At 37.3% G+C, this 25,945-nt stretch overlaps 1 protein-coding gene across 1 annotated transcript in view; it reads right to left on the reverse strand.

The window, feature by feature from the left end:
• Positions 1-5,839: 5,839 nt before the first annotated feature.
• LOC123946824 (ovostatin homolog 2-like) overlaps positions 5,840-25,945 on the reverse strand; it is a 46,962-nt gene continuing 26,856 nt past the window's right edge. The window contains exons 18-36 of the mRNA XM_046012611.1: positions 25,172-25,277; positions 24,330-24,558; positions 23,836-23,965; positions 21,596-21,714; positions 20,792-20,843; positions 19,733-19,816; positions 18,525-18,701; positions 17,697-17,778; positions 16,752-16,908; positions 14,691-14,765; positions 13,649-13,814; positions 12,603-12,814; positions 11,385-11,594; positions 9,795-9,919; positions 8,736-8,826; positions 8,301-8,369; positions 7,208-7,310; positions 6,417-6,492; positions 5,840-5,966 (exon numbers count right to left, since the gene is read on the reverse strand). Of these exons, the coding sequence (XP_045868567.1) occupies positions 6,440-6,492; positions 7,208-7,310; positions 8,301-8,369; positions 8,736-8,826; positions 9,795-9,919; positions 11,385-11,594; positions 12,603-12,814; positions 13,649-13,814; positions 14,691-14,765; positions 16,752-16,908; positions 17,697-17,778; positions 18,525-18,701; positions 19,733-19,816; positions 20,792-20,843; positions 21,596-21,714; positions 23,836-23,965; positions 24,330-24,558; positions 25,172-25,277 (2,240 nt within the window). The 3' untranslated portion in view covers positions 5,840-5,966; positions 6,417-6,439. The remainder of the gene's footprint in view (positions 5,967-6,416; positions 6,493-7,207; positions 7,311-8,300; positions 8,370-8,735; positions 8,827-9,794; positions 9,920-11,384; positions 11,595-12,602; positions 12,815-13,648; positions 13,815-14,690; positions 14,766-16,751; positions 16,909-17,696; positions 17,779-18,524; positions 18,702-19,732; positions 19,817-20,791; positions 20,844-21,595; positions 21,715-23,835; positions 23,966-24,329; positions 24,559-25,171; positions 25,278-25,945) is intronic.

Raw genomic sequence — 25,945 nt, forward strand, 5'->3', positions numbered from 1 at the left:
CTACCAAGGAGCAAAATCATTCCAGATGCTGTCCCAAGAAATATCCCTGTATAGGTCCTTAGTCAGATTTGGTTCTTATATCTTATTACTAGACCAAAGTAGTGATCTCTAGTGTGTCCTTTACATATTCTTCTCTATGGCAGAAATACTCATAATCCCAATGAGTAAGGAAGGGGTTAAGGTATAGGCAGGGAGAGGTAGGGGCTCCTAGCTGGGCTCTGAAACTGTTTCTGCTAGGCAGAAGTGGAAGCCAGAGTGAGGAAGAGGTAAGAGAATAGACCAGGCCACCTGGCCCTGGATGTTAGGGAGTATTTTTCTTTGGCGGCTACATTGTAATCACAGAAAATGACCAGACCTCAAAGAAGTAAGTCATTAGGGATGTTATTAATAGTCCTTGCTCAAAACCAAGGCAGCTTAAGAATCTCAGGGCCACGAGCTTCCTGGTCAAGCTGTCAATAATAGACTACCACTAACATCACTAAGTGGTAACCCATTCAGGCCCCCTTTCGCTCTAAAGAGCTTTTTCTTTCCTTTCTGCTCTCCCCTTCACTTAATAAACTTCCACATCACTTCACACTTTTATGTCCCTGAGATTTATTCATCCACTTTGTGAGACAAGAATCCTGCAATTCTGTTAACACCAGCTTCTAGAAATGTTGGTGGCTGTTGGCTCTTAGATGAATTTGGCTCTGAAGATTTTTTCAGAGAAACTTTTCATCCAAGTTCCCCCTTCTCCTTAACGGAAGCTTGGTTTCCCATAACGGGTGCTGTAGTGGTATAAAGACTTAGCTCCCTTGCCTTAAGATGGGAGAATTCTAGAAGTCCATCCCAGCAGCAAAGCTCTCTTTGGGCTGAAATTTTTATTGGGATCCCTCAAAGCTCAGCTCCTCTCCCTGTGCAATCCAGATTCTTTTATCCTCCACTAGTGCTATTCTTTAAAGCCCTCCTCAGTCAAACCCCCTACACGGAGATCTCCACCTTAGAGTCTATAGTCTAGGAAACCTGACCCCATCCATACCACTCACTGCCAGAGGGAACTGAGATACTGTGATTGGCTTAACAATTATGATTCATTCAAAAGCACCGTGAGGCCAGAGCAAAACACAAGTTCCTGTTTTTCTAGTTGCTCTCACTGCCTGGAGTATTCTTCCCTCAGACATCTATGTACCTAACTTCCTCACCTCCTTCAAACTTTTTCTCAAATGTCACTGCCTCAATGAGGTTGAATGTAAATCTGCCTAGTATTTCAGTCCTTCTCCTCTTCCCATCTCCCTGGGCATTCTGGATCCTCCCACCCATCTCTACAGTTTTTATTTTCCATAACACAGCACCTTCCAATTTCTTACATTTTGCCTATGTTGCTGATTTTATGCTTACATCTGTTGTTCGATTATATCACATGTATTGTATATCTCTCCCATAAAATGTGAGCTCCGCAAGGGTTGCCATTTCTTACTATTCTCAATCACTGATAGAGCCTGACCATCTAGAAGAGGTTTTTTTGGCACATATAGGCACTCAAGAATGGTGGTCCGAACTAGGGCAGCATGGCAGTGTGGATAAAAGCAAGTGGATCAATGAGTCATTCATGCGGTAGGTCAACACTGGTACATTATCAATAGTATTCAATAGAATGTGAGAGATAAGACAGAGAAGCGGTTAAGGTTGATAGTCTGGCAATTGCTTAGTGATGATATTGTCATACACTGAGATGCGGAACTCAGTAAAAGAACCTGGTTTGGGGGTAAATGATGGATATTATTGAGGTGCCTGTGGGACATTTGGCTGAGGTGTGGTACACAGTGGGATCCATGGGGCTGAAATGTAGATGGACAGGCATATATTTGGGAATCCTAAAAATACAGATGTAAATTTTTGTTTCACAGAATTTTTAGTGTGTATAGTGAGAAGAGAAAAGGACTTGCTAGAATCATGATGAAAAACACAATTTAATGTTTGGGAAAAGCAAGTGGAGCCAAGAAAAGAAGATCAGTTAGTATCTAGACAGTAAGAAGGAAATGTGTACATTATGGGGAGGAAGGAATCAAACTTTAAGTGATGATGGAAGAAAAATAGAACAATGAAAGGAAAGAGGCTGAGACCTAAGAAAAGAGAAATAAGAAAAAATTGATAGAATGAGGAGGAAGTCAAAGAGGATGAAATTTCTTGAAGACAGTAAAGGGAATTTTAGGGTTAACTATTTCATGTACTTGTTAAATACATACATAACTTATTTCAAAATGCAAAAAAAGTGTGATTACTACATCAAAACATGATAGAGGGAGTGAATTATTCCTGTTGTCCAGGTACTTTTGTTTAGAGGGGCAAGAGGGGCAAGTGTCATGTGATGCTTTGATAATGTGAGCCTCGTCGAGATCAGAGCCATACATCCTCCATGAAATATTCCATGGTGGTCTAGTTCACCAAAGATCCCTTCTTTTTTTTTTTTTTCTTTTTTATTGTAGTTAGTTTTTTTTTCTTTTCATTTTATTTTTTTCAGCGTAACAGTATTCATTGTTTTTGCACAACACCCAGTGCTCCATGCAAAACGTGCCCTCCCCATTACCCACCACCTGTTCCCCCAACCTCCCACCCCTGACCCTTCAAAACCCCTCAGGTTGTTTTTCAGAGTCCATAGTCTCTTATGGTTTGCCTCCCCTTCGAAATTTTTTTTTTTTAATAAACATATAATGTATTTTTATCCCCAAGGGTACAGGTCTGTGAATTGCCAGGTTTACACACTTCACAGCACTCACGATAACACATACCCTCCCCAATGTCCGTAGCCCCCTCCCCCTCTCCCAATCCCACCTCCCCCCAGCAACCCCCAGTTTGTTTTGTGAGATTAAGAGTCATTTATGGTTTGTCTCCCTCCCAATCCCATCTTCTTTCATTTATTCTTCTCCTATCCCCCTAACCCCCCATGTTGCTTCTCCATGTCCTCATATCAGTGAGATCATATGATAGTTGTCTTTCTCCGATTGACTTATTTCACTAAGCATGATACCCTCTAGTTTCATCCACGTCATCGCAAATGGCAAGATTTCATTTCTTTTGATGGCTGCATAGTATTCCATTGTGTATATATACCACCTCTTCTTTATCCATTCATCTGTTGATGGACATCTAGGTTCTTTCCATAGTTTGGCTATTGTAGACATTGCTGCTATAAACATTCGGGTACACGTGCCCCTTCGGATCACTATGTTTGTATCTTTAGGGTAAATACCCAGTAGTGCAATTGCTGGGTCATAGGGTAGTTCTATTTTCAACATTTTGAGGAACCTCCATGCTGTTTTCCAGAGTGGTTGCACCAGCTTGCATTCCCACCAACAGTGGAGGAGGGTTCCCCTTTCTCCGCATCCTGGCCAGCATCTGTCATTTCCTGACTTGTTAATTTTAGCCATTCTGACTGGTGTGAGGTGATATCTCATTGTGGTTTTGATTTGTATTTCCCTGATGCCGAGTGACGTGACAGAATGGGAGAAGATATTTGCAAACGACATATCAGATAAAGGGCTAGTATCCAAAATCTATAAGGAACTTAGCAAACTCAACACCCAAAGAACAAACAACCCAATCAAGAAATGGGCAGAGGACATAAACAGACATTTCTGCAAAGAAGATATCCAGATGGCCAACAGACAAAGATCCCTTCTTAAATACACACACGTACTCATAGACACACACTATCATATCAAAACTTGGCATTTCCCATTCAACATTCCTAAACTGGACTATCTGATATGCCCCATTTTATATAAAACTGTGGGCCAGGGAAATGATTTTGTTTTTTTGTCCAACATAAGCTGGAACAAGGTTTCAATGCAAAAGGCAAGTAACAGAGATCTATTGTTCATTAATAGTCTTTTATTTTTTAGAAGATATTTAGATCTCTGGACTCTGGGAAACAAACTGAGGGTTGCAGAAAGGAGTGGGGGAGCGAAAGGGGTAACTGGGTGATGGGTATTAAGGAAAGTACATGTGGTGATGAGCACTGGGTGTTAAACCCAACTAATGAATCATTAAACACTAGATCAAAAGCTAATGATGTACTATATGCTGCCTAGCTGAACATAATAATAATAAAAAGATATTTAGATCTCAGGTCCCTGTCACCTCCCATACTTACCAAGAAATTTTGCAAGTGTAAACATTAAATTCTAGACTTTCTCTGTGTCTTGAAGCATAGCCAGTGGCAGACCTCCCCATTCCCTTCTTGCAAGCTTAGAATTGAGAAACAATTTTATTACACCAGCAAACTAACTACTTAATACATGCCAAGTAAAATGAGGATTGAAAATTATTTATTTTGGTAAAAAAAAAAGTTTCCCACAAAAGACATTATTTACCACAAAATAACTTCCTTTATTTTACTTGAATCTTTAGCCCAAAATGTACTAGAAGAGTCCTATTTTTCCTTAAGTGAAATCCCCATGTATAGAGCCTAGGGTGTTTTTCAAAACTCTGAGCAGTCATATCATACATACCCCTCTGATGTGCAGTGTTTTGGTAAAATAAGAGAACTGAGAAGATATAAAGAAATTCTTAGCACAGTGAAATAAACTTTTGTAGCACCAGATGTGGTTGACACCAGCAGTTTAATCTATGATGAATCAATTAATAAACAATTTATTTTTAAAATTTAATTTAATTCTATTATTTTTTATGTGTGTTCCAAAATTCATTGTTTATGCACCACACCGAGTGATCCACGCAATACGTGCCCTCCTTAATACCCACCACCAGGCTCACCCAACCCCCCCCCTCCCCTCCAAAACCCTCAATTTGTTTCTCAGAGTCCACAGTCTCTTATGGTTTGTCTCCCCCGCCCCGATTTCCCCCAACTCACTTCTCTCCATCTCCCCGTGTCCTCCGTGTTATTCCTTACGCTCCACACGTAAGTGAAACCATATGCTAGTTGACTTACTTCACTCAGCATAATCTCCTCCAGTCCTGCCATGTTGATACAAAAGCTGGGTATGCTTAGTAAACATTTATTAAGGACCCGATTGTAATTTAGGCACTATTAGCAGTATACCCTGGGCAGGGAGCCTACAGAAATAAAGTAAGTCTAACCATCACTTATTAAAACACTATATTTTTAATTTATTGGGCACTGATAGACTCTAGGGCACTCAGTTTCCATTTTTTTTAACCCTATGACTGGAGAATTGATCTGTATCTGTTTTTTGCCTGTAGCAGTATCTCAGCAGGGTTAGAAGCCTCTATGAAAGTTGGTAGACAAATTAATTTCCACTTCTATCTTTATTTTCTCCAGTTTCTTCTTGCCTCAGTTTTCTCAATATTACTTTATTGCTTTACCAGCAGTGTTAATGAGCAAAGGATGACATTGAATATTGCTTTTCAGGAATAAGTGACAAGATCAGTACAATAAAATACTTTCAAAAGATAAAATAACCTTGGATTACCCTCTCAATCAAATATGGGAACTCAATAAATCCATCAATTAATTTATGATTTTCTAAATTCTTCTCCCCCATTCTTTGATGGTATTTCATGGAAAAGAGTCTGTGCGTTTTGTGTTCTGTGTGTTTCTTTTATTTCCTTGAGCTCATATGAAGTCCTTTCCAACTTAGTCTCTTTATCTCATGTCCACTGACCCTGGCTTTCTCTTTCTCTGGATATTGGAGGATTCCATATTATGTACACCATAATGTGTAAAAGCTCAAACTCAGAATTGACGACAATAAAGGAAATTATGAGAGTTGTCATCAAAGAAAATCCTGAGTTTTCTAGGATGAAAATTTTGTATAGTATATTGAAAGAAAAAAAAATCACAGACTCAGATGAGAAATGAGAGCATTTTATGGGATAATAAAGAAATAAAGTCTGATAAGAAGTCAGAGGCAGACTGCAGTATATGCAGTATGGAAGGTGGTTCAGGGTTTTCTTTCAGGTTTGATACAGAAGAATGAGTCTGTGCAAAGTAAATAGCTTTCCACCTGGGATTTAAAAACATAGTTTAAACAATAAATACTGTGGGTATTTGTGTATAAATAAATATATAAATACAGCTAAGCAAGCACACATATACAGAAACATATTCAAACACACACATACATATGCCATACGTATGTGGATATGTATACATATAAGTCCATATGTATTTAATGACCTATCAACTTAGAAAACAAAGGCGAGTGATTTTTTAAAATGAGACATGGATAAAAGCCACATATATAGTTGTAAATTCTCTAAAGCTATTTTAAAGAAATAAATAAAATCTTAATGTCTATCAGAATATGTACCTGGTGCACATAGCTGGTCAAACCCTGTGACTTATCACAGACTTCTCCTTGCTTCATCCATTGCTATTTTTTTTTAGGTTTTCACTTTAGGAACAGATGTGCTTTCAATGGTTTCAATATTTTCAATATTTGTAATTTCCTTACCTTTTCCTAGGTCTTTATCTGTGTCATTGGGAAATGGAAACACTGTTGATGTTGTAAGAAACAAGGCCATATTCATCTGGAAAACAGGGGGAGAGTTTACCCTTTTTGAATCTCCAACAGCCAGATTATGTCAGACAGTACAGATACACCAGATCTAATCTTTCCAAGAATTTTCCAAGATAGTCAATCACTTCTCCATTTTCTAAATCCAAAAATGTCCTATTCAAGTTTAAGGCACTTAATGCAGTATATTCAACTAGTAAATGACAGAGCAGGAATTCAAATCCATCTTGACAGACCTTGTATGACATTCAATGAGTAACTAACAGCATTGACCTTTCAGGGAAAATTTTTATGGTCTTTACAACATCCTAGTAATTGTTTTGGAACCTAATCTATCAAGACTTTCTTATAATATTTCAGAATATTGCCTGCTCCCCTTCTCAAATCAAAGTCCATCAAGGTTGCATGAAATGGTAAGTCTTGGCATTAACAACAGCAAAAATAACAACAAAGAGACCTTGAGGTTGAGCATGGTTTGCATTTCAAGTTGAAGGGGCCCCCTCTCACACTATATCAAAAGGATTCTAGGAGTTGAAAAACCCTGGTAACTGGAAAACGATTGAGTCAGAATATATATCAGGGAGGAAAAAATATCAATATATAAAGTAAAACCAGTCATCATTTAGTCTTTCATGATGGAGGATAATTTTGGAAAATTTAGTGGCTCAGGGAGTCTTAGATCCAGATATCATGTCCCGTAGCTTTCAGGCATGACATTGCTTGCCTACCTTTTTCATAATAATCATAGGCCATAACTGGGGCTGGCTGAATGTTAGACACAAGGTTGGTTTGCTCAACAGAGAAAGTAAAATGGTTTGCTGTACCAAAAACCTGTAAAGATACAAAGTATAAATGCATCAGGTCTGCATCACACAAAGACACAAATCATAAATACATTAGGTATAAATACATCAGCAGGTTTGCAAAACGAAGTTCATGATTTACCCAATTAAACAGATTTAAGGTTTCAGGATCTTACATAATGACAAAATAATGAGTTTGGTGACATTAAATGAATGAAATTTTAAGTTCCATTGCTTATACTGAGGTGCAAGAAATTTACTTGAAAGTGTTAAGGTAATGTAGGCATTTGTGTGACCTGTAGCAGTGTACATATAGAAGGGATGACTCTAAAACTCATGCCAGCCTTTGTTGGAGTTCAGGTCAGACCATTAAAGAATTATACATCTGCTCTGTGGCCATCCTATGTTAGATGCTGTGAAGAACGAAGAACAGGGACATAATATTTTTGACTTGAGAGTCATCTAGTAAAGTAGCCAAAGCATGTATGAAATAATGTTAGAGTCAACAGGGAGAAGATAAGTTATCAGTGGGATTGAAGAACACTGATCATTTTTAACGTGCCATATTTTCTGACAAACGCTATGATATATACAGTTGATCCTTGAACAATGCAGGGGTTAAGGGCACCAAGCTACTGGGCAGTTGAAAATCTGCATATAAATTTTGAATTCCCCCAAAACTTAACTACCAACCGCTTACTGTTGACCAGAAGTCTTCCTGATAACATGACGCATACTTTGTAGGATATATGTGTTTTTATGGTATTTTTTACAATAAAACAATCTAAAGAAAATGTTATTAAGAAAATCATAAGGAAGAGAGAATATATTTACAGGATTGTACTGCATTTATAAAAAAGAAAAAATCCTGTGTGTGTGGACCCAGGCAGTTCAAACCTATGTCGTTCAAGTATCAATAGGATATATTCATTTACATGTGAATAAAATACAAGCATCCAGTTACCTTCAGAAAAGAAGAGAAAGCCATGGAAGAAAAAACAGTTACTGCTCAACTTACAGTTTCCAAGTAGAAAAGAACGTGGTCATTCTTGACTTCAGTCTTCATGACTTGGCCATTCTTTTCAAGCTTTATAAAAATTGGCAGGGAGGGATGGAGAATAAATATTAAAGAATATCTTCCAGTGTTGAATGTTTCATGCTTTTTACTTAACTGATTATCAGGAATCTATATTATGGATGTTCCCTGTGCCATGATATTTTCATAAACACAAGTAGTGACTAAATAAAGAACTAAATTACGAACTACGGGAAAATGACTGCCAGTTGCTACAAATTAAGAACACTGTCTCTTCAGCATAACAGCACAAATAAACATGAACTCTGAATAAATCTGTTTAAAGGAAGAACTGCATGACTTTATTTGGCTAATGAATTATTTTATCTGCACGGTATTGCTTCTTTTGTGCTGAAAGGGTAGGCTTCTGTTATTTACCTCCTCAATGGATGCCATGACTGGAGTAAATCCTGACAGCATTTTTATATCAACAAGGACCATATTGGAGTTATTGCGAATTCCAGTATACCTGAAATTTAAAAACAAACACAAGTTTAGACAGCAGTCTAGAATAATGACCTATCTTACAGCAAGGATGGCGGATACATAGATACCAAGTGGCTCTATGTCTGGAACAAAGGCAAAAAGCTGAAGAGGGATCATCTGAGGAAAGTCACTCTGAAACATCTGAAAACAGGCACAGCTAAACTATAAATAAATAAAGAGTGAATTATCTGGACCTGGAATCTCCCAAATCTCTTTTAAGCTCACCCGAGGCCTCAAAGTCCTAGCTTATAAACAAAGCTGATAAATTTATATCACATATACTTATGTTAGTCTTAGATTTCCACCATACTTAAAGGATATCTTTGTTTAGAAAGCAAGTTGAGAGTTCCATGGTGTATGTATTTCTTATCTTAGCTCTGATGTTTAAGATGTTTAAGAGATTTTCATTTGGAAATCCTAAGAAAAATCCCCCAAAGGAGGTTTACTCAGTGTTTCCCCACATATTAACAAGGGCTAAAAACTCTCTGGCAGCTATAAATTATATTTTAGTTCAAGAGGATTATTTTGTCTACTCCAAAAAATAAAAATCTAAAATTTTGCTCTGTGCAGTATAGAATAAGCATCTCTAAGTTTTCTCATGCTGGCCCACCTGTGCTTGTCTTTAGAAGGAAAAATACGCTCTCCGTTGTCCAAATCCGACAGGACTTCCATACACGCAAAACAATGGAGGCATTGCTAGAGTATCAGTGAGGCAGAAGCTTTCAAATTTATACCTGTCTACAGTATATATCTTACTTGCATAAATACTGAACTGTGGTGTGCACACAGAGCGGTAGAAAGAGACTTTGCTCTAGAAATATCACCACCAATATATCAACTCATTGTGGTAACCATCATTAATATTTATTTTGCTACTGTTTAAAACAATTATTTTTTTCATCTATTACCATTGTTCTAACCCAGGAGTTGATATCAAAATGGGACACTTACTTGATGGTTACTGTCAGGTCAAAATTACTCTGGACTGTATCTGAAGAGTTTTTCTTGGTCATTTCCAAGGAAAGGGAAAATCCGGATGCTTTTTTAGGTAGTAGTACATTATATCTCAGGATACCCTGAACGAATAGCAAGTCAGAAGACAATCCATTCATTTATCCTGTAGTAAGAACTGAAGGATTTATTTTTTCCCTATTTTCATTATTATTACACTTTATTTTACATCTTCACCATCAAGGAATAAGGCAAAATGTAATTGTTCAATTTTTAGAAGGTGCAAGAATTTTTATAAACAAATAATCTTGACATAATGGAAATATCAGAATGCTTTCTAACAGTGACATTCTTTTAGAAACTCCTCAGTTATCTGGCTTTGCTTAAGAGTAAGTATCTTCAAACGTAGTGATCCGAAGGGGCACGTGCACCCGAATGTTTATAGCAGCAATGTCTACAATAGCCAAACTATGGAAAGAACCTAGATGTCCATCAACAGATGAATGGATAAAGAAGATGTGGTATATATACACAATGGAATACTATGCAGCCATCAAAAAAATGAAATCTTGCCATTTTTGACAACGTGGATGGAACTAGAGGGTATCATGCTTAGTGAAATAAGTCAATTGGAGAAAGACAACTATCATATGATCTCTCTGATATGAGGCCGTGGAGATGCAACATGGGGGGTTAGGGGAATAGGAGAAGATTCAATGAAACAAGATGTGATTGGGAGGGAGACAAACCATAAGTGACTCTGAATCTCCCAAAACAAACTGGGGGTTGCTGGGGGAAGGTGGGGTTGGAAGAGGAGGAGGGGGGTTATGGACATGGGGGAGGGTATGTGCTATGGTGGGTGCTGTGAAGTGTGTAAACCTGGCGATTCACAGACCTGTAACCCTGGAGATAAAAATACATTATATGTTAATAAAAAAATAAGAAATAAATAAAAAATTAAAAAAAAAAGAGTAAGCATCTTGGGGCGCCTGAGTGACTCAGTGGGTTAAAGCCTCTGCCTTCGACTCAGTTCATGATCCCAGGGTCCTGGGACTGAGCCCCACATCGGGCTCTCTGCTCCGTGGGGAGCCTGCTTCCCCCTCTCTCTCTGCCTGCCTCTCTGCCTACTTGTGATCTCTGTCAAACAAATAAATAAAATCTTTTAAAAAAAAGGAGTAAGTATCTTTTCATAAAATAACTTTCATTTTCAGCTACTGATTAGAAAATAGCAAATGAAAGAAAGAACAGAGATAACAACAGAAATACACAATGTTAAGATAGTAACACTCCATCTATAACTGAAAGGATAATCTAGCTCTTTAATTGGCAAATATCTCTGTCACAAGTAGATTTCCTTTTTTTTTTAAGATTTTATTTATTTATTTGACAGAGAGAGAGAGAGCGCACGCACGCGAGAGAGCACAAGCAGGGGGGAACAGCAGGCAAAGGGAGAGAGAGAAGCAGGCTCCCCGCCAAGCAGGGAGCTCAATGCGGGCCTCGATCCCAGGACCCCAGGATCATGATCCGAGCCGAAGGCAGATGCTTAACTGACTGAGCCACCCAGGCACCCCTCAAGTAGATTTCTATTACCTGGATAAATGCACAGCCTTGTCCTTCTACATCTACTGTATATTGTCCATGAGCTTTTGTTAGTTCAGAACGCTGGACCAGTAAGCGATTGTCATTGTTAACCTGGAAAATCTCACTGGATTCTTCATTGCTAAAGGTGACAGTGTTTTGATCATTAGAGAAGGTGAACTTCATGTAGTGGGTTATGGCAAGAAGACAGACAGAAGTATCCTGCAAATAACCATAGAAGCAAAGATCTAAGCTCATTGCGATGCAATATTAGTCATCATTTGACCATTAACTTTAAGTCAATCCATAAAAATATTCCTAAATCAACAGAATACAAAAAATCAAATCCTAAACAACAGGACAATACATTTGTTCATGCAATTGTTATCATTTCGTCTCCCTCAACAAATCTTAGATTTTAGTAGTCTAAAGGATTTCACAAAGTGTAATCTCTGCTGTTGAGAATAGTGCCAACGACTTCTAAAAATTGACATAATGTAATATTGTTTATATAACATTATTATCATATAATAATATTCCCATTATGTCAATTTGCTAAGTATTTTGACTGCCTTGGGTAATGCTTATACCCATCGATCTTGAAGGAAAGGAGTCAGAATCAGAAAATGATGTCGAAAGATTCACTAGCATATGGCTTTATTCAGAAACTAAGACTACACCAAAGAAACTAAGGAGGAAAGTGAACATTTCCTTTGTGGGAATGAAACTGCATTTCTCTGAATTTTGATTTTTTTTTCTGTTAAGACATAAACCACTATTCTTTTTATGCCCCTTTCTTCTGTTACTCTTTCCTTTCATTTGTGTTTCCCAATGTATGCAACACAGAAATAGAAATCTTTTTTTCTTTGCTGACTGATATGTAGTATCGTAGTATCATTGGATATCTAACTTATCATCAAGACTCTATGACAACAATATCTTCTAGTCCTATATTCTACTTCTGCTGTGTAAGTGGAGGTATAAATTTGTCATAAATTCCTTGAAAAGATACCTTAATTTATTAATTTGTATATAAGGAATTCTTACTAGTGTCTGTTACACAAGAACTGCCCAATTAATAGTTGTTGACTAAATAATAGGATAGGTAATATCAAATATTCTTCATCTAAGGAAGCATTTTCTATGATTACCTTTGCTATCTAGATAACTGAAGAGAAGCATCTTTTGCAATACACATATTGTTATTAACATTGGGACCACATCAGTCACCTGAGTGGAAGAGAAGCCCCCGTGGGAATTCATCTGTTGGGCAAGCCACTGCACAATCTTACTCGCATAGGTGAGGTCGGGCGTTTTCTGGGAAAGAACAGCCAACAGCACATAACAAGTCTTCTCAGTCTCAGCAGATGGTGCGTGAGGAATAAAGGATGGGGATGCTTCTGTCTTGGGTTTCTTTGCTCTTTCCCAATATATTAAATTATCTGAGGAAAAGGAAAAATTTTCACACAGTCTGAATAAACACCACGAATTACACATAAGAAGAGTGCAAATTCCATTCCTGGCCTCTGCTGTGGGCTAGGATATGTCCCTTCAAAATTTACATATTCAAGTCCTACTATCCAGTACCTCAGAATGTGACTGTATTTGGAGATAGGGCCTTTTTAAAAGGGGGTGATTCCCTTAAAATGAAGCTGTTAGGGTGCACCCTAATCCAGTATGACTGGAGTTCCAATAAGAAGGGGAAAGTTGGATTCACAAAAGGGACACCAGGTAGGCAGGCCCACAGAAGCACATGTGAAGACAAAGGAAGAAGACACCCAACGATATGCCAAGGAGAGAGACTTTAGAAGAAACTATACCTGTTGACACCTCAATCTTGAACGTCTAGCTTCCAGAACTGTGAGAAAATAAATTTCTGTTGTTTAAGCCACCTAGTCTGTGGTATTTTGTTATGGTGGCCCTAGCACACTAATATAGCATCCAGTAAAACTTCTTAAGGTTAAAAGTCATGTGTGATGAGGACCAAATAGTACAAAAGTACAAAAAAAGACAAATAGACCAAAAGTACTATGGCATGGTCACCATGCTTGGTTTCCTTTACTTCACTAATTTGAAAAGAAATTAGCAGAAAGGAGAAAGAGGGAAGTAGAATACATATAATGTTCTTTAAAGACAAAGGGGCCACTGAGAAATTCCGTAAGAGAAATGGAAGCGCACCGGTGAAGACAGGGTTCCCATATGATTGCTAAGTAAGTTTCATTACTTTATTCTCAAGGTCATCCCCATCAATAGTAAAAATGAGTAATAATACTTACTTGTTTTGGTAGCAGATTGATCCAGGATCTGGAGTAAGGATTCCACTTGCTTCTCTCTTTCCGCTAATGCAAAAGCATAAGCTAGAATCGCATGGATGTAGCCATTAGTGACACCATCTTCCAGGGCCTCCTCTAGGCAAAAGAGGCCATTTCGTAGAGCAGGAAACTAGTCAAGAGAAGGATAATACATTTTAAAATAATACATGAATGCTTTATAAGCTTGCTGAATATTTAAACTAATCATTCTTTAAAATGTATATAATATATGCTTGAGGTATAGTTTACAGAGAAACCTGTTCATATACACACAATGTATCATTTATACAATTTAAAAATAATGTTGAAATTCATTTTTAATGGCAATATTAGTAATTGGGAAAGAAAATGTAAGTAATATGAAAATAGTAGTTTTATATCTCATCAGTTATATTTTAATTAGTAATATGTATTTCTTCTATGTGGCAAAGCATATGATGAATTTATTTTTAAACCAAGGTATTTTACTCTAATGCTTAAAATAGAGGCTTATATTTCTAAAGACGATTTTTCGAGATACACTAAAGACAGTGAAAATTCCTGATCTCTTAGTTCAGGAATAGATTTTTGAGTCTGATAATCTGAATTTGGGATTGGGGAGGAGCCAATATGAATCATGCTTAACTCGAAAATGTTTACACACTGAATTGGGTGTGTAAACACCCAATATTCTGACAAACAGAATATTGGTTATGTCTACACACAGAATAGGGGCTCTTAACCTAGAATTCATGGCTGAACTTCAGGCGCTAGCTCAATACCGGAAATGGTATGAAAAGCTTGTGTATATGTGTAGTGGTGTATTCTCCCTAGAGAAAAACTCAAGAGTGCTCATCACTGGTTTCTACAAACCAAAAAAATGTTGAGCAGCATTCACTTAAGGGGTGGTCATGAATTAAGTGCTCTCTTGTTTCATTCAGTTTGAGAATTTGAGATCACTCTAAATCCATAATCGATTTAACGTGCATTTAAGTGACCGGAATTCAAGAATGATAGGAAGCCATACGGTGATATTGAGTCCAGCTTCAAGGAAGGCTCCAACAACATATGCAGTGAATAAAATGTCCTCTTCTTCTCCACCCTAAACACAAAGGGAAAATTAACCAGACAGTACAGCAGACCACACACACACACACACACACACACACACGAGCTAGTTTTCTGAAGTAAAATGCAGTATGAAAGAAACACTGGAATAAATATCTTTAAAAAAAAAAGCCAAATACCTAAAGTGTAATTTTAAAGTTAAATGGCAAATAACAATGCTATCTAAGAATCCATCAGGATTCATTATAATAACGAAATTTTAAAAATACCATCAAGTATACTAATGACATATGTCATTATCTACTGATGTGACTTACTCTTGGACATGAATTCTGAGAAATTCATATGGCTCGATTTGACTCTATTTGTTGTTAATTTGGAAAGGCAAACAAAGAACTTCTGCTGCCTCGGGGCAGAAAGTTTCTGTGAAGCTGCCTGAACTTCCCCGGAAAAGTACTCTAAGTGGTAGTAATAAAGGGTTGCAGATTCTTACAGTGTAAAAGCGTCTTTAAGTTACAACAATTTGTAAGCTGACAGTGCACAAAAACGCTGTGGGGAACATGAGCCTTAAATAAACCAGCAACCGCTCAAGAGGTTCGGATTCCATCAGGAACAAGACCCAGGGACATGAACGGGTGCTGTAATGATACTAATGCAAACAGCATTCAGAGGGCATCAGAGATCCACTGATCTGGTATTAACCTCCCATTTTCTCTATTTAAGCAAAAGATGATCTTTTCTTTAGAAAATGAATATCCGAGGAGCTCAGTTTTCAAGGTGCAAATAACTGTAGAAGGACACACTAAAATAAGATGTGGGGTTCCATTTAAAATATAACAAGTTCTATCACTATTCCTCTGCAGTGTATGTTTTTATCTTTCCTTTGCTTCTTACTCCTTCCTAACTCAACACACCCCCCCCCACACACACACACATGTTCACACACACAGTTATGGAAAAGGGATTAGGCAAGATCAGACAAACTGAAGGAGTGATCAGTAATGAATCCAGTAAGAAGAAAGATGTGGAAAGGCTTTAGAAGAGAACATGAAAAATTCTCATTTTCTACATGGGAACAAGAACTCTTCTCTACCAGGGAGCTCCTGTAGTGAAGAACAGATTGGGAATAATTTAAAGACATCTTTCCGACGCCACGAAGAGTGTAACAATTTGAAAACAATTGGCATTAAATTAAATACCATACAAAGTGGCCATTTGACTGTATTTTGAAGAGAATTAGCTTTACGTTCCAAAATCCCAGTATAGTATTGGTGATTAAGAAGGATCCAGAGGGAAAGCCCAGAATATTTCAGGTGATATGAGGGCACGCTAAAGCATCATATCAGAGGGATTGTTTTCAGAGGCAAATACAAAAGTTAGGAGAATAAAGAACACAGAGGATGGAATGGAGGTGGACAGCTATCTGCAAAGACGGGAAATCAGGAGGGAAAATGCCTAGTGATTTACCTTAATATGGGCAGGGAAAGGGAAGCCGTGGGTACCTTCAGGGACGTAGTTCATCTCAGTTGAATTTTGACCCACAGCAAGCGAGGCCTTTATGATTTGACTTGAGAAGGTATTGAAAGAGTGTTTCACTGAAATGTTGTAAATTACTAAGTATTGAACTTTCTTGCCATCCATAAATAGGAATGAATTTCCTAATCAGGACGCCCACCCTTGACATATTGTCTGGTTCCAAATTTATGAATGTTTCCTTCCTAGGTTTCTTTTCTCTTCCTTCGCTCCTGTTTTCAGTTTATTCCCCAAAGGATACTAGTTGTGTGGGAGAATTAACACAGTGAAGCAAACCACATATTCATGAAGCTAAGTCTAGCTAGCGTTAGCGTGCGTGCCGTGGAATGATACTGTTGACCAGTATGCCCTGGGCCTATGACTCCAGCAGACTCAGAAAGGGTAATAGTCCCAGGAAAAATCTTCCTGTTCCAGGTTAGTTAAATCAGACATAGGAAAGGTAGGTAATGCAAAGGGGCAAGGAAACCTCGCTCTGTTCACTTCTCACCTCCCAGGCATTGTTGAAAATCTTGCCATCACTTTCAAAGCAGCCATTTATTTTCTGTTTGCTTGAAAGCCAGATTAAGGTCTCTTTTTGAACTTGTTCATCAATGTAAACATATTCCTTCATTCTCTCTAATGTCTTAAAAGTAAGGGCACTGAGCCTGTAATACAAATCACTAGTTAGACAGAAGTTAGATAAAAAAGAAATGTCATCAAATCCATGGGTTTAGCACCCTCATTCCCTTTGGATAATGGATGCATCTAATTTGGCCAATGCCGACTGTAGGGAATCTTTATTGATAGTGCATTTTTCCTTTGGGTCAGTAAAATGTTATGAATATCAATATGTAAAAAGAAAAGTAGGTCATTTTCAGCATGTTTACAAACAAGCTTCTTGCTTTGTGATTCATTGGATTATCTATACATGGAGATGGAATGTGTATAATTTGATGCTGGGTGGCCTTCTAGGTTTTTTGTTTGTTTGTTTGTTTTTTAGAGAGGGAAGGAGAAGGGTGTGGAAGGGCAGAGGAAGAAAGAGAGCCTGATGAGACCCTGAGATCATGACCTGAGCCGAAATCTAGAGTTAGATGCTTAACTGACTGAGCCATCCAGGTGCCCCTGAGGCCTTCTAGTTTTACTTTCCTCTCCACTAACTCTCTACATGGGTCTCTGAGAAGTGTGGACTAGCCTGTGCCATTTTCCACAAAGTTAGGCTGTGGAAGTAGAGGGGGTTGTCAGTAAATGATAAGATTTCTAGGCAAATTGTCAGGGCACTCCAGGCATATGGCTGCATTGGAATTAAGAATAATAGCTTCTCTGGTTCATCTCCGTCCATTCACTTTGAAACCCACTTTGCTTCCAAATCCCACCATACTCAACTCTCTCAGCCTGTCCCAAGCCCTTCTCAGATCATCCCTCTATTATTTAAGATAAAATTTTCATCTCTTACCACATGCTTCCTTTCTGATTCCTCTGCCGAAACACACTGTATGAACCATCATAGTTTTTGAAAGACAGTTGCTTTTGATAACCTAAAGTACAAAATGGTAGAAGATTATCTTTTTAAGCTAAACAAATTAGAAGAAAAAGAGTGGCATACTGCAAGCCCCGTGTTTGGGTTTTAGACAGACGAATTACTAGATTGATCATTTCAGTTTTAATTTCTGAAACTCAGGGTCCCTATTCATAGTGAGAAAAACTAACTCCTACTTTAAAGGGTTTTAATGACAAGATATTACACATGACTATGCCCAGCTCAGTAACTGGCACTTAACTAATTGTTTAATACCTTTTCCTTAAGGTTAATTGACTACTGTGTTATCTTTCTGAAAAGAAAACCTGAAGAAATTGTACCCATGAGCCTTTCCTTGATATCATATTTCACAAGATTTATATACCTCTTTTCTACATACAAATCCAATCACTTTATTAATGGAACACCACTGAGCCAACAAATATAGAAGTTGATAAATGAACTATTTATAACTACTATTAGTAACAGTAGCAACAAACTAGGTAGCTTGGCAAAATATTCAGATTAAAAAAAAACTGGGCTCATAATTTGAAATGTTATTGTTCTGAATTACGAAGCTAAATGACCACACATATACTGAAGTAAAAAGAAAAAAGAATAGTGAGGACTCAGAAAACCCCAGTTCAGAGTTCAGATCCACTTTCTCCCCATGAGAATAGCTTATAATGATAACTTTGTGACATCTTAGTATTAGTAAAAATTGATTTTATTTTTTATGGGCAGAAATTACTTAAATGGTCTCACCATTAGACAAGAAAGAGAAAGCCTTAGATTTAACTTCCTCTGTTAACTGTTGAGTAGATTTCAGATAGTCAAGGACATAGGTGTCCGATGCTAGCAGGGCGATATTCTGCTCTCCACATCCATACGGCATTTGGAGAAGATTCTCCAGATTTTGCATCGCAAGTCCTAAAATATCCCCTAAAAGGAAGAAAAGCAGAAGGTTACTACTACTTCTAGCTGGCATCTCAGCATTAGTAACTGTGGATAAAAGAGACATAACAAAAGCAGGAGATATTTTTTTATTTTTTTTTATTTTTTTTTCTTTTCCCCATTTTATTTATTTTTTCAGTGTAACAGTATTCATTGTTTTTGCACAACACCCAGTGCTCCATGCAAAACGTGCCCTCCCCATTACCCACCACCATTATATGTTTATTAAAAAAAAAAAGCAGGAGATATTTAAAATTGCATTTAAAAGATGGTGACAAGGAAAGTTTTCGTGAGGTAATTCTAAAGAGGAGATAGGCATGAAGGGTGAAGTGAAAGGAGTTTATGGTATGGAAATAGTTCTGGAAATCTCATTACCAGAGAGAGGGGATAATTAGAAAAGTGTGTGTTTGTTTGCTTGTTTGTTATTATTATTATGCATGAGTTTTCCTGTTATGATGAAATCCCCACCATATTTAATAAGCAGGGTTTATTCTGATTCTTCAAAAGGGAATTTAAGGGCCCCCCGGGTGGTTCAGTAAGTTAAGCGTCTGCCTTTGGCTCAGGTCATGATTCCAGGGTCCTGGGATGGAGCCTCAAGTGGGGCTGTCTGTTCAGCCCGGATCCTTCTTCTCCCACTCCCTCTGCCTGCTTCTCCCACTCCCCCTGCTTGTGAGCGCGTGCTTTCTCTCTCTGTGTCAAATGAATAAATAGAGTGTTTTAAAAAAGGGAAATTTAATATTTCAGATGCATGAGTTATATAATAGAAGTCTTTATTTTCTAAATGCGAGTTATCATCCAGCGAAACAAGCGTTTCCTAGGGTCAAGGATTTGAAAATGGTATGTAATCCCTTCAGATCCCACATGGAAACAAGCATAGGGATGACCTTCAATAGTACTTCCCTCCAACTAATACTTACAGAAAAATCTCTCCATCCTGTTATTTTAAGGATTATTATTTTTTTAAATTACCTCATTCAATTTTTCAAGTCATCGTGAAAGACAATACTTAACCAACTTACCCACAACAGTGAAAAAGGCTCTGGCAGATCCTTCTACCACACTGTCCGGCAAGTCCAAAACTACCTGCTTGGAGGCTTTGGTCCCTAGAAAGGAAAATATTGATAAAAACGATAGTGTGGGGGCACCTGGGTGGCTCAGAGGATTAAGCCTGTGCGTTCGGCTCAGGTCATGATTGCAGGGTCCTGGGACTGAGCCCCGCATCGGGCTCTCTGCTCAGCGGGAAGCCTGCTCCACACCCCACCCCCCACCGCCTGCCTCTCTGCCTACTTGTGATCTCTCTCACTGTGTCAAATAAATAAATAAATCTTTAAAAAAAAAGGATAGTGTGATAACTTTCTTTTCTAAACAATAGCGGCAGATGTGTGGGACAAACATATTAGGAAATAGATTCTATTATTTACTTTTATTTCACAAGTTGCTTGTTAGAAAAGATGAAATTGCCATCTCTGACCTAGTTTGGAATAATGGTATATTCAGAAAAAGGTATTATGTGTGTATTGGATAATGTGGCCCTTATTTTTCACTAGTTTAGTACCTCGATTACTTATGTGTGAAAAAAATATATAAAAAAACTACTGACAGATTAAACAGTACACACAAAAGGAAAAGCTTGGAAACTCCCACTGAAATCAGATCATCATCAACAAGTTGGCCACAAAGCCGGAGCCGGAGTTGGGGTGGGGAGGACAGTAACGTACTTCTCAGTTGCTTTATCCCAAGAATACAGAGGGCCTAATCCTGATCTTCCTCTGTCTAATACTTTGCTGCAATCCTGACAAGAGGAGCCAAAAATATATAAGATGGAGAAATGGGCTGAGGCAGACCAATGTCATAAGTGATTTAAAAAACCCCTCATAAATAAATAAACTTTTTTGTTAGCCAAAATTATACGATGAAGATAGGGTATGAAATGAGGTAATCCTCCACTAGCTACTGAAAAGGGAATCACTGAAATGACTCAGTATGGCAAAGGAACCAATGTGGAAGGAGAGGAAATAAACTGATCCTCTTGGTCATTTTTATTTGGATTAATGTTACCACCTAAAATATCCTCTTACCTTTTGTACAGATGAGGAAACTTTGAGTCATTTCCTTTTCAATACCTTCAGGCTGTCAAAGAGTAAACAAAAACAAGCAGAAAATAGTGAGTCTGGGCCACCTTCCACGTAGGCATGGCTGGTACACGTTTGTCTCTGAGAGGCGATCCATTCATTGTTTCCCTCTGTTAAATTTTGAAAGTCGCTGTGCATTTATTTCCAAGACCCACTTTAGACCCTGTGTTCCCATAGGTCGGACAGAGATAACTTTGATGTCATTGTGGTACATTCTCAACTCCTCTGATCCTGTCTAGGATCTCCAATAAATAAATAAACAAAAGTGTTTTGCAGAGAAGGGACAGGCCAAGAGGCAACTTGAGAAATATGCACTGGAGAGTGTTAGTTCTTTTTGAAGATGATGGGAACCACATGGTAGTGTAGGACAAGAAGATTTATCTCTGATTTGATGAGTCGGTTAAAAAAAGGAAGGAAAGAGCAACAGGCCTACAGGAAACACGAGTCAGGAGCAAGCTAATGCCATCAAGCCTGTTTCAAGTATTAAGTTTTACTCTCCTGGGGTCAGTAAATTAATTTTTAATTAAATTAATTAATTCAGGTATAAATTAAAGAAAGTTAAAGAAAATGAATTAAATTAATTCAGGTATTAATTAAAGAAAGGATGAATTTTGTTGCTGTTTTAATTCATATAAAATGATATATCTTGCATAAAAGTAACTCGAGTCCATTAATTTAGCCTGTTTAAGAAGAACGTCTTTTCATATTTAACTTTATTTGGAAGAGCTTGAGAGTTTCACATGTACATACCTCTACCAACAGACTTTTGACTACAGTATCTTTCCAGTTTAGATTCTGATGATCAGGTCCTTCTTTTGGGCAGGCACTGCTTTGTCTGGACTCAGCAACTATAGTGATATTCACTTTCCCTGGAAAACATTCCCGAATATAGGTTAAATGACGACTGGCCCCTTCTGTAATGGGAAATGATTAGAGTCTAATGAACCACATCTTGAACTGAATGAACTGAATACTATCATCATATTCATGCTTAAACCAAAATAGCTTGCTCTTTCTCTTGCCTGAAGATAATTTGGCATTTTCTGTTTTACCTGTTTCAAGATTCCTTACATTAAATAAATGATTCATTATCTAAAAAACAAAACAAATAAGTAAACGAACAAACAAAAACCAGAATCAGACCTATAAATACAGAGAACAAACTGATGGTTGCCCGAGGGAAAGGGGTGGGGGAGATGAGCAAAATGGGTGAAGGGGAGAGGGAGAGCCAGGCTTCCAGTTAATGAAAGAATGTCATGGCAATAAAAGGTACAGCGGGGAATAGAGTCAACGTACTGTAATAGCCTTATGTGATGACAAATTGTAGCTATACTTGTGCTGAGCACAGCATAACCTATAGAGATGTTGAATCACTATTTGTACACCTGAAACTAATATAACATTGTGGGCAAGCTATAATCAAATAAAGAAGTTTCTGAAAACCAACCAAACAAAAAATAAATGACTCATTTACTTAATTAAAAAGTAAGAAATTTTAAGGAAAAATAATAATTTACAAAACCAACAGAGATAATTCCTTGGTAACTGATTGTTTATAAACTTTACATATGCCCATATGGGAACATAACATCAAATAACCAGGACTCTTAACTTATCCCAAGTTTGAACAAGCAAAAAGAGTAAAATATGCCATCGTGGAAAGGACGTTGGATTTAAATGAGTGTTAGCAAGGAATCCATTTTTTTAAAATTCTTGTGAATCATAGGTCATGCAATTAAAGCTGATCTTCAGTTTCCTTACTTGAAAAATTAGAAGACTGAAAAAGAGATTTGTTTTACTATTACTGAATACCTATATACCAATATATAAACAATTTACTATTCTTGTTTTTCCTCGTTGCTGTGTTTTGCCTCATTTGTTTCTTTTTAAGAAAGCTGTCAATTCTTCATTCTTAGAACTGTGTCCCTCACTTAAGGCCATAAAACTTGCCATAAAAAATGCCATGCAGTGTTCTATCTTAATTGCCAGGGGAAGATTTTTGAAGACCTAGTGTAGTCAGAACAACTGAGAAACAAAATCTAACAGGAAAACTACTTTTAGACCAATCTCACAGGTGAACTAAAATGATCTCATAAATAAACGCTTTGCTGCCCGCAAATTACAATGAATAGGGGACATGAAATAAAGGAAATTTTAATGACAATTTTTTACATAAGTAAGTCTTATGCATCTACCACATCTAGCTTTTTCTGTTTACTAGATTCTTTTTTTAATCTTTCCCTTATATTTTTCAACAGTTTACTTCCAAATTTGTTTCTCTATATTGCGATAATATATGCATGGAGATGTTACTTTTCTCAGTGTTTTATCTCCACCTAAGTGTTCAGTATTTTGGGTGTCTCAGGATATATTTAGTAAATCTGCAAATCCTAGCAATTTGTGATTGAGGAGTAATTTTGGGATAGGGGACACCCTTTCATGATGACAGGTGAAGAAGTAAGTTAGAAGTGAAGGAACTGGGCAAAATTAATGAAAATACCACCTTCTTTTAGGATATGATATATGGATTCGGTAGATCATGAAAATTGGCATTTATATCATATTTCAATCCCATTATACAAATACAAATAATTTTATACAAATGAATGGTAGTTTTGCTCTACACAAGCGTGAGCTACCAGAAACTAGATTATAAAAATAGGATTTTTAACTGAGAATTTTAAAAAAGGAGAGGGAGAAAATTATGTTTGTATAGAGGTTGTATGGAAAATAAATGAAGACAATAAAAATAAGCTGGTTTTCCCTCACTTATTTCACCCACCCCAAGGATTAAGAGTATACTTATTGTGACGAGCCCTGACTAATGTATAGAATTATTGAACCACTATTTTGTGCACCTGGAACTAATATAACACTATATGTTAACCATACTGGATATAAAAGTAAAAAAAAAAAAAAAAGAAAAAAAGAAAAGAAAAGAAAAAATGTTTGGTTTTCCATGAGAGATTGGCATACACATAGCTGCTTACCCAATATCTTAGGTAATAGAGTCCAGACATATGTTTTCCTCTCTCCAGGTTGGATAACCTCACTGCCATTGTTTTTAGGGGTGCTGATATTTGCCTCAAAATCCTGAGATGCTTCCAGCTGAACAGAAATCTAAAAAAATCACATGCAATGAGGGTGGCACTCCAAACACTTTGCTGTTACTAATCCTCTTCCCATCTTGAGAAAATTAGCTATTTTAAGTTAGCAAAAATTAAAGATACCAAATGACTTCTCACAAAAAGAAAAATAAGGTAGAACACACATCATTATAAAAAGACATTGTCCAAGCGGTATTTAAATCTTTGCTGTGAATTCAAGCAACTGTCTTGGTCTAAGGAATATGGAAACAGGTCTTATCACTTTATTGTACCATTTTGCCCTTGAGAATAAAAAGAATACGGTGATATTCAAGGAAAATATTGAGGGATCTTTTGGCCTTGTAGATTCCGTCTCTCGATCAAAGGGAACAACTTACCTCTACACATGTGTTCAGGTAGCTGAAGACATTGACAATCAGATCAGATTGTTCATTTCGAACAACTGAAAAGGGCAAGGTCATTTCAACAAAGAAAGGTTGGGAGATTTCCAGAGTAGCTGTTGATGAAATGCCAAATCCAGCATCACCATTCACACAGAAGCCATCTGCCTGCCACTGGGTTATGGTATCAGGGATGCGGAAGGACAGATTTGCCGAGCCTGAGGAACTAAGGAGAGATCATTGATGAAACGTACTCTTTGTCTCAATGAGGAAACTAATTTAATCCAGAGCAAGCAAAAATTTATTTTTTTTTTAAAGTTTTTCTTTATTTATTTGTCAGAGAGAGAGAGAGAGAGAGTACAAGCAAGGGGAGCATCAGGCACAGGGAGAAGCCAGGAGTCTGATGCAGGACTCCATCCCAGGACCTTGGGATCATGACCTGAGCCAAAGGCAGACGCTTAACTGACTGAGCTACCCAAGTGTCCCATAAGCAAAAAGATTTTAACTGAAGGTTAAAAGAAGTTAAAACGGTTAGATAGGGCATCAGGTAATAATCTTGAGAGCTAGATTTCTATGAAATTTATCCTTAAAAATATCATATTTCTTTAAACAGTGCATTATTTTTTTTAAATTAAGGCAGTTTACATCTATCTGCATGAGATTAATAAATGAGAAACAATGCTATAGAAAAAATAAAATACATGGCCAGTACATACAAATGAATAGATGTCTTTTACAAATATGGTACTGCTTTATATATTCAGGAGTAAAGTTTAAGAGATCACAACAAAAAGAAAATAGAAATAAAGACATGTAGGAGGGAAAACTCAAAAACTCACTCGACACTGACGAGGTCCCATATCCATGTCTCTGGAAAGTTTGTTCTTACTGTTTCTCTTATAGCCTGTTCTACGTAGCCAAAATTCTCCTTCATGCTTTCGTGAGCTAAAAGAAAAAGAAATGTTTTCTTAGGAGAGAATGAAGGGATGGGCTTCAATGACACACATCTATTAGCCATGTGATTAACCTTAAACACAATGCTTTGCTCCCGGGGCTCATTGCCAATAAATGTACATCTCAACCAAGGCATCAATATTTTGTTGTTCAAATCTCTGTCATTACTAAAGACAACAACAAACAGACAAAAACAACAATCAGCCTACATTTTTCCTCCACAACCAAATTTAGAGAAAGTGATGTTTATTCCATTAATGGAGTTTCTCATTTGAAATTCTGGTGTCTGCCAGTTCCACTCTGCTAACATTACCTTCCCTAGAATTTATAGTGTCATCAATATCATTAATTTTAAAGAACACTTCCTTTCACTTGCTTTGCCTCTAGGCTGTATTTGGCAATCTTAATGACAGTGTTCTTTTTAAATAGTCCCTGATGTTAACCTCTGTGACATCATATCCTTCTAGTTCTCTTTTTTGCCATTCTTCCTTCTTGACTTGTTCCTAAGAGTTGTTTAGGTCCTCTTCTTTTCTTTATTCACTGTTTCCCCATTGATATCCTCACACATGACACCATTACAGTACGTGAACTGATGTCTGCCCTCCCCCCCCCACCTCTCTTCTGAGTTCCAGACTTATGCGTGTCATAGTCTTATGCAC

The sequence above is a fragment of the Meles meles genome, chromosome 7 (assembly GCF_922984935.1).
Source record: "Meles meles chromosome 7, mMelMel3.1 paternal haplotype, whole genome shotgun sequence".
Taxonomy (NCBI): Eukaryota; Metazoa; Chordata; class Mammalia; order Carnivora; family Mustelidae; genus Meles; species Meles meles.